The sequence below is a fragment of the Perna viridis genome, chromosome 7, assembly GCF_037379345.1.
Source record: "Perna viridis isolate PV_CMFRI_1.1 ecotype Kerala chromosome 7, ASM3737934v1, whole genome shotgun sequence".
Lineage (NCBI taxonomy): Eukaryota > Metazoa > Mollusca > Bivalvia > Mytilida > Mytilidae > Perna > Perna viridis.
In genome coordinates, this window is record NC_142451.1 from 37,807,666 (window position 1) to 37,817,527 (window position 9,862).

At 31.0% G+C, this 9,862-nt stretch overlaps 1 protein-coding gene across 2 annotated transcripts; it reads right to left on the reverse strand.

Annotated features, from left to right (window-relative positions):
- Nucleotides 1-5,058: 5,058 nt before the first annotated feature.
- LOC148612571 (uncharacterized) lies at nucleotides 5,059-6,967 on the reverse strand. 2 transcript variants are annotated; one of them, XM_088594179.1, is made up of 4 exons: nucleotides 6,836-6,967; nucleotides 6,128-6,271; nucleotides 5,433-5,540; nucleotides 5,059-5,139 (listed from the first exon to the last, which is right to left on the reverse strand). In XM_088594179.1, the coding sequence occupies exons 2-4, from the start codon at nucleotides 6,140-6,142 to the stop codon at nucleotides 5,080-5,082; spliced, it is 183 nt and encodes a 60-aa protein (XP_088450305.1). In that variant the 5' UTR covers nucleotides 6,143-6,271; nucleotides 6,836-6,967; the 3' UTR covers nucleotides 5,059-5,079. The 2 variants fall into 2 exon arrangements, with proteins under 2 accessions (XP_088450305.1, XP_088450304.1); XM_088594178.1 differs by having other exon boundaries at nucleotides 5,424-5,540; nucleotides 6,836-6,966.
- Between the last annotated feature and the right edge of the window lie 2,895 nt (nucleotides 6,968-9,862).

A 9,862-nucleotide genomic window follows, 5' to 3' on the forward strand; every position in this document is an offset into this window, starting at 1 on the left:
GTTCTTAAAAACAATGAGATAAATCTATTTTATTGAAATAATTTTTTTTCTTTCTATCTGATTATAATCATGCAATGTGATTCGCTATACATTGTTAAAAAGCAAAGGATTACAGTTAAATATTTCGATAAAAACATAATCAAATTAGGACAAAAATTCAACATCAAAAGAAAATAAATAATAGAAATTAACCAGGATCGATTTATACCTCTATTTAAAATGGAAAACAAATAGTAATCAAGATGTATATCAGTCCATTTTGTCCTTCTGTATAATAAACTATTCGAACACTGTTTCTGATGGACTATTATGAAACCTTTAGATAATGCCTGTATATGTAACTGAGATTTACTCAGATTGCAATAAATGATGTGGAATGCTCATTTCATATCTTCAACACCTCGTAATCATACATTTGCGAAGGAATACTTATTATGTAATATCAAAGTATGTACGAAAAGAGGGTTTTTCCTTTGAATTATTGCATGCATGCTAATTTTGATATATTTTATAAACCTTCCACAGTTCATAGATACAATAAAAAGTTTTTCTACGCTTTAAAATTAGGAGCTAAACACTCTTCCTTTATTGCCATCCAGCAAAAACCATTCCCTTACTTTCAACCTTTTTGAGAGCTAAAACACTCTAGTCTTATTACATAGATACGTGGATTAATACAGAAGGACTAATACACAATAAAGCGTATTTTGGTATGCTGTACACGTGGTTCAAGGAGTTACCTCTCATCAGGATAATAAGAACAAATTACATTGTTGTGCTAGGATAAATCTGATACTCGTTGACTTTTTTTGAGTGCATCCAGTCAATTTCATATTTCCCGCAATATATATTTCCGCGAACTACTGTCATGTCCTGGACGTAACATTGTTGTTTTCAATGAATGGCGTATGAATTGTATAAGTAACATGATCTGGGCCAGTCACTCGTTTGTCCTTGAAGCTTGGTTTCTTTTCAAAATTATCATAATCATTGATATTCATTGTGAATAGGTTCTATTTACTTCCGAAACTACTGTTTACTTCCGTGACCTTGTTAACCAGATATGGCGTTAATTTGCGTTGCGTGCGGAATGTTGAGTGGAACGAAACTATAAAGATGATTGTTGGTTTTTGAAAAGACGTTCGTTGTTAAATTGTTATTATAGTCAGCTGTTTGTATCCTGTACAGTCTGTAGGTACATGTGCATACACTGCCCCGAACTTTTAAATATCTTTTTTTAGCATATCTTGTGGATAGTTAGCTATTGAATTGAATTCAATTCTATGATTTGCATATCTGATTTGCCAAAAAATTAACTTGCATACATAAGTACATAAACAGATCTAAATCCAAAACATAACTAAAATCCAAAATTTGAAAAGGAAGCCAAAATACAGCACTAAAAATTTCTACCAAGGCCAGCCAAGTCAATTCATTTTAAGGATTTTGAAAATTGTGGTACTTGGCGTAAATAATCTATGAAATAGTTCAGGTCATACACGCCTGACTACTTGGCTAGTGAGTAACCTCGGGAACCGGTGGTCTAGGAACAGTGCCATCTACCTTGTAGTTTCTAATTACAAAAGTACCAATCATATAAATAATACAATTTCTTGTATGCTGTATACGTGTTTCAAAGAGTAACCAATCAGCCATAGCATAAGAATTATACTATAGATCTAAATGCACAAAAAACATTATATAAAAAGAACTCAAAAAATAAATTTATCGAGAAATGAAAGCAATTCTCGAATACAAAGAACACAATTCACTGTAAATTCATTCATTTAATAATTTATGTTATTTATAAATAATTTAAATTCAGGTGTAATATGCTCCTCTGATCTGATGAAAAAAATATCCATCATCTCCTAGACCAAATTGTGTTATGTGTCTGTGGCGTCATCAACCTTTTTTGTTGATTTACTCGTAATATTTTGATCATAATTATACGGAATATATAACGGTCTGTTATATTTGTTCGATCTATTTGCAATAACCTCGATGTACGTGTGGTGTACACTTAAAAACAACCTGCTGGACAGATTATTTAGTCTGCACCACGTGATTGAGGTCATTTCGTAGACCAGAAAAAAATTTCTTAAATGTTGTTGAATTGTTTCACACACGTTGTAGCATTTTATATCTGCGTAAAAAGTTATCGTTGTCTAAAAATAAAAAAAAATATAAATACATCATAATTTTAAATATGCACTTGGAACCTGGGAAACTCTATGTATTAAATGAAGGGTAATAACAAAAGTACCGAACTGATAAAATCTAGACAGTAGTCACAAGGAATTCTCGAAAGAAATAGTCAAAAAGTAAGTTCATATAACAAAAGCAATATCAGGATAAAAACCGGTAATATGGAAACCATTGCAATAGTCCTGACTTGGTACAGGCATTGGTCAAACCAGGTTTTATAGCGCGCCTAACCTCCCGCTTAAGCTATGTGTGATTTGTTCATTACCATATTGTATATACTATTGTTTATCACCTGGTCTTTGCTATGCGTAGACCTCCAATAACTGTATGATAGAGTAATCAAGGAAAACATGATTCTAGCAGAAATCATAAGAAAGTAATCAAGGGACAAAGACCAGACATGGAAAACAAACACAACAAAGAATATAAAATAACCAAAATTAATACGTACAAAGAAACAAATGTAAATGAGCAACTCGGACAATCAAAAACTATTGCACATATCGTTATTGTAAAAAAAATAGAAACAAATAAGTACAATGGACTCTTGAAATACTTGAATAATGATTCATGACCAGAAATTGTTTTTTTTTTTTTAAGAAATCAGGTATCTAGATTAATACAGAGTTGAAATTTATATATCAACTAATGGCAAAGAAATTGCATGCACATTTTGTTGACAGGTAGCATGGTGGTATTTCGTAAAGTCATGGTACACGACATAGTTTATGCTATGACACCTACGGCAACACCGCCTATGCAAAGTCCGGGGCCACTCGGCAAGCTAAGGTATATAAAGGAGTAATCAAGGAAACCAAGATATAACTTTTGCTGGCCGGGGCATTTGTAGGATGAATCTAGTGTTGTAATTTAGTACACGATGTATGGAAGTACGGGACAGCTCATCTAGGTGTTGTTATGTAGGATAGAACAAGTTAATGATACATGCCACAACAAATCAATATTATAAATACGTCTAAGAATGTGGCGACTCTATTCGCTACACTGCTTCATCGGACCAGATTGATACAAGGAAGATAACATAAGCATAGAAGGGTCTGAAAAATTCCCAACGATGCTAAAACTGTCAAATTTGCGAGGCAAAGTTTTGATCGTTTATTCCGTTGGACTCGTACTTTGCCTTTTAATAAGTTTCGTGCTATTCACTTCACTGTGTGAACGTTTTAGTTCTCTTGCATATTGCAACTTGACTTGCACCTCTTGCATTTTCTTTTGTCCACAGATTATACTTTGTTTGTACTTTTTGTTTTGACATTTTTATATTAGACATGTTGTGTTTGTCTAATTTTAGCAGGTCATAAATCGTAGCCATTTACGATATGAAAGCAGAAAAAAAAATGATGTGTGCATTGACTTTGGAGCATTGTGGATACTCATATTTTTAGTTAACTTTTAAAAACTACACAAGTTGAAATACATCAATAACATCCTGGTGTAAAAAAGAGGCAAATAATATTTATTTTACAGATTTGATTTTAAATACTAACTTTCACATGTCTTATCATTCAATGACTTAAAATATATAACATTCGCAGATGTAATATTTTCAATGTTGTACATGTTTTGGGTTTCTCGCGGTATAAACAAGAAAGTAATGTCATTGTATTTTTGGAATTTGTACCGAATAAACAAGTCAAGTTCGCATTCACGTTAGCTTTTAAACAATATTAAATTCTCCTTCACAACTGACAATCCTGTGAAAGAGTAATCAAGGGAACCAAGGTTATAGCGGTAATCAATAGAATGTAATCCAGGGACAAAGACCAGACATGGAAAACAGATATACGCAACAAGGTGTATTGCACCTAAAATGATGATATAATTCCATGATTTGTTGGAGTCTAAGCATGCTTAATGTAAAATTGATGAGTTTTATAACACAGGTGTTAAAAACTTCAATCAAAAATAATAAAGTCATTTTAACAGCTGCCCGTATGTGTATAAATTACACCTTTTCTTTTTTAAAGTGGTCTTCTTATGTTATGCAACTATGTAATGTATGTCTGAAAGAAACATTATTTTTATTATGAAAATCGATTTGTAATTAATACTTGGACAGCAAATCCAGATACTTGAAATATTTTTACTTTGAAATATCATAACGATACTTCTGATTACATAATTCCATGTGAAATCAACATTAATGCTATTATAGTCTCTTTAATTTCTGCTTTTTGCTCAGGCAATGTATAAAATAAGTTACGCCCAAATCTGCGCTTGCGATTTTCTTTGACATTTTCACAATTCTGATTTGTAAATTGTATTTGGAAGTTCCTTTTGTTATTTATTTTGTAGTAAGAAAAGATCATTTTTATTTGTAAAATAAGTTGTAGGTTACTCAACACGTTTTGTGTTGGTCTATAGTACCAAACTTTTTGTTTTGTTTTGTTTTAAAGTATATCGTTATTTTTTTAAATTTATCCGCCACATGCTCTTTTCCTGTTAGATCTACACTTGACTCTATTCATTGTACTAGTAACTAATCAATGGTAACTAGTTTACATGCTACAAAAAAGCACTATAAAATATGTAAAATTTTCTGAGCAAATGACATTGCGTATTGAATATAGAGAAAAATTTCAACCAATAAACTGGTGTTTAGACCGCACATAAACTTTCATTACCGTAACAGTCATAAAAAATCAGAGGTAACTCTCAATCAGAACAAATGCTACACTGCAGTTAAAATTAACATGTTAATTACAAAGTCGTCGTAGGAATTCCAAAAATAAAATATATTTTACAATTTCATTATATTATTGTATAATAAAATTCCGTTAGAAATGTGGAAAAAGGCAAAGTTATGCTTAAAGGGAGAACACAAATAAATATGCATTCATATAATGTATTTCAAAACAACACTCTCAAAAGGAGAACACCACATAACTCAAGTTCGGGGATATCCAGGAACTGAAATGAACAGAAAAAGATATTTACCTCTAACGAGTACTTAAATGTAGATATATGTTAGATTTTACTTGCACTGTGATGAAAGTTTATATTATATGATTTGCAATTCAAACAGCGTGTATGATTTATTTGGTTTAAAAGTATTTTCTGCAATAAAACCAGAATTCACTCTTTCAGTTTTTACTTTTATGCTTTGTATTAGACATTTTTCGTGTGTTAAATACAACAAAAACATATCGAATCAACTAAAGCCAATTTCCAATTGTGATATAAAATACAAAGACCAATATTACCACAAGGTTCCCCTTTGTATCCTTTTTTACATTTACACCAATGCTTGACGCCATCGTGGTGACAGGTTCCATGAATCCCGCATGGACTTCCATAGCACGGGTCATACACTGATAATCGACAAGATTTATATATCAAATACTTGATCAACATGAGTGATAAAACGTGTAATGGTAAGATGCAACTCCACATTAACAATGTTAGTTTCTTTTGCACTTTGTGTTTGTTCTGGTTTTGACAAATTTATCAAAATTTCTATGTTAAATGAGTTATTGTTTCTAAAAATACAATATACATTTCAAGATTGAAAATATTGTCCTAGTTGAGATGTGAAGGGTGTTCTGTGGACTTTAATTCAGACAATGACTTGTGGCCAACAGCCGAAGAATAAGTTACACATAAAAACTAATATTGTAAATATAAACAAGACTTTCAATTTAGGAACTATTTTGGGAAATTAAACTCCGAATATCGAGATTGGCATCTTAGCTGTGTGTTTGAATTGTAATATCTTAATATACGTATATGTATCTTAAATTTACAATTTCATGTCAAATTTTGCCTATAGTAATTATCAGCAGAGTAAGATGGGGCAAGTAAAGAAATGTAATACAAATTATGTTATCATTCTCGGAGAGAAATATCATTGTGAGAGGTTGATGTCTTTAGAATGAAATGAACATTTTGTGCAATGTACCACATGTAGTTCCATCGTTGATATATCCGGCGTTGCATGTACAGGTATATGTATAATTGCTTACTTCACATGATCCCCCTTCTCCACAAGGACGCCCATTACATGGGCTATAAACATCTGATTGATGTTCCATACCATGTATTACTGTAAAGTTATTTTTTTAATTAATTACAACAGACTCCTATACCAAAATCCATAGTAATCTAGAATCGTTTCAAAACTGACTAACATAAGAAAGCCGTAATGTCTACACGATGCATTATGCTGTGCAGATTGAATATTTTTTGGACGTAGAGGGCACTTGATTTTCTATGTAAAAAATCGTTATAGTAGGTGAAGTTGTGTCTAATTTTTAATATTAAACGGTTGTTTATAAAACACGAAGATCCCTAATTTTTAATACTATTATTACAAATTGTACAATAACTCAAGGAGTAACCTATTCCACGCGATGTTCTGAACAAATAAATAGGAAGAAAATAAACGATTAAAAGAATGGCTCATGACAATTTTATAACGTATGCTAACCTCACAACGCAGTTTAGACTATCGTTTACTTTTTTAAAATCTTATACTTAAACTGACGACAAAAAAAACAATTCACTGAATCCAGTATGATTTCGTTAAATCCTAGCAATATAAAAATGTTCGTTATTTCAAACCTGTTTTACAGGCCTTATATAAATTAGAAGACATGTAAAAACTTACAAAGTACGTGCTGAAAGAGGCTCAGAGCTACAGAAAATATCAATATAGCATTCATTCCGATTCAGTAATGTAAAATATATAACTATACAGTAGTTTCGTTGCTTATAAATACGTAGAAATTGACGATTACGTAACTATATTTATCTGCTAATCTCTAATGCATAATTTCATTGAAAATATTCTGCCTTTGAATGTGTACGTGAGTTTGCCAACTGTAGACACGTCTTTTATTTCAAAAATGTGAAACTATTAGCACCTACATTAAAAGTATATACCATTGCAGATTTTCTTAAATAGCATATTAATCACAATTTTTAACGTGAAGTCTTCAATTGTGGAATGTAAATCGCTATATCAAACGCTGATATTGATATTAACGTATATTTAAAAGGAGTACAACCTTGTAAAGCTTCATCGAAATAAATGAGCCATGTACGTTGTTTTTAATACTGATATAAATTGATGGAACTCGCTATTAACGAACATATGTCGAAAAAAACTCTTACAGAACCTCATGCAACATCGTTTGGAGTAATGGAGATAAAACAAAATAACACCTGTGTGTGTCTTTTAAATTAAGATATCATATTTTGTGCACTACTACGATAACCAGATAAATGCAGAGAATCTAAATACTTTAAAAGGGAGTCACAAGCTATTATTTGTCACTTTTTGTCCATATTTTGCAATAAAATGGGAAATGTCCACCCCATAATCCAAAACCCCTAAATTTGCCAATATTACAGTACCTTTGACGATACATATTGAAAACGGGTGACAAGTCAGACTAGTGTCAAATGTCTTGACTTCAAATGTCGAATGATTGGATTATCAATATGAAGGTTGTTTCTTTCCGGAGTGAATTAAATAATAATTACCTTTATTACCTTTCGTCCTACTTCCTGCCAATACTGTTTATCTTGACATTGTTCTTCTTAGACATTTTATGATATGTTTCCACTACATTCTGTTGCATATGTTTTTATTGATACATTTGTCTTAGAAAACGAAGTGTTCTTATCATTTGATTTTGGATTTTGAACTATCTCACAGGAACAGCAAGGTTTCGTTCAAAGAGGGTACAGCTTGTTGTCCTTTGTCATATTTGTTAAGGTGTTTGTATGATGTATCGATCTCAAGAGTAAAGTCTTAATTCAGTAGATCTTTATAGTTCGTCGTTTTATTGTTGTATTTGCTCACCACTGTTGGAAAAGGGTAAAGTGTTCTAAATCATGTTTAATCCCACCACACACTTTATGTGCCTGTCCAAAGCCAGGGACCTATAGTCAAGTTTTACGTTTTTTGCCATTCTTTTAATTTTTTGTCAACCAAGTACATTTTCGTATATTACAGATTTCTTTATTGCGTGGATTTTGCTCATCGATGAAGACCGTGTGGTGAGCTGTAGAAGTTTTGCATTTGCATTTGCATTTGGTGGATGAATATCTCATTGGCTCCTGTACCACATTTCTGTTTTTTTTATATTGTCTGCAATTTATATAAATACACATTTCTAAACTTTTAAATAATTTATATATGGATTGATTACGTGTCGTATCTTTTGCAGAATTGAATGAAACATTGTTCATTTAATTGGTTATGTTAAAGTATGAAATCAGACTATATTTTATTAAGTACGGAGTAATAAGTCGTTTTCAAAGATGAACATCTACAATGCCATTCAAAAATCATGCAAATGACTTGTCATGTCATTTTTAAACGTCTTATAGCAGGGCGATCTCACGATGAAGTCAAATTTCGAGAATAGATACATGTATAGTGATCGGACACTAAATATGTATCGCAAGGATCCCATCGGACATTAAATCTTAAGAGGAAATTCAAAATATCCTCAATCTGTTTTAATTAGCATAATAATAGGGTCTATGGCTTAAATTCTAATTCGGCAAGCCGGGATTCGAATAATGGTACTACATTATATTATATTTTGTATTATTTTTTGCGTTAACATTCAACTCAAGGTTTTATCTTGATTTAGAACTTAGTAAACAAGTTACTAGCTTTCTCTCCAAAATGACAAAATAATTGTTTATGCCAAAATTTGCTTATAATTGTAATTTTTGTATTAATTACCGAAGATTTAAAATATTTAATCTATTCTTGTTTATTATAAGACTTGACAACACTTTTTTTGTTTCATAATGATCTCTCCGGAGAATCGTTCCATTTACAATTTCTAGTTTCATATGCATAAATGTACATCTGTTGTCTGATGGCCTAGGTTTGTCCAGAAGGAAATAAAAATTCTTGTTTTCTAACTTCTTTCTGAACTAAATCAAAGTGTCAGCGTACAAGTTCTTTCATCTAAAATGTATTTACCTTACAAATCATAAGATATTGATACATAAACATTCAAAAGTTATTATCGCAAGACTTAATAATTAATCACATATACAAATCATTAAAAGTCAACAATGTCGATATCATAAGAATGCAAAGCTTACGTATCAATTAAACCGTTTTGTATTAATGATTTATTCTTGGATCCCTACGAACTCAAAGAATTTTCAAAGAGAGCAGTGTCACCAAAGAATATCTTATTAATAAAATACAAAAAAATATCAATCATATATATATATATATATATATATATATATATATATATATATATATATATATATATATATATAGCAAATTTCAATGGTGACATGATTACATGATCTAACATGTGGCGTCTCTGAACAGAAAACATGACACATATCAAACAGAAATATTTAAGACTATCATTAGATCAAAGTTACAAAACGGACTATCAGCTAAATTGCTCAAAGATCAATATTCACTTCAATCCACTACTCTGAGTTCTAATTCTAATATTCGTAAAAGTAACACAATATTTAGGAATAGGACAATCTTATTTATATATTTATTGTTTTAAAAACATAAGGGAAGGAAACAAGTTTTTAAAGTAAATTACTTGCATGTGTAGTTCTATATGTATGTTCATGACCAAGCGAGGAGGGAACTAAAGTAAAGAAATGCAATGAAGCCCTATCATTGCCGCTC

Coding starts and splice junctions, on each gene's coding strand:
- LOC148612571 (XM_088594178.1), bottom strand. CDS start 6,890: ATGAATGCTATATTGATATTTTCTGTAGCTCTGAGCCTCTTTCAGCAC. Junction 6,272..6,835: donor CCTCTTTCAGCACGTACTTT/GTAAGTTTTTAC, acceptor ATAACTTTACAG/TAATACATGGTATGGAACAT. Junction 5,140..5,423: donor GGAACCTTGTGGTAATATTG/GTCTTTGTATTT, acceptor TGTTCATTTCAG/TTCCTGGATATCCCCGAACT.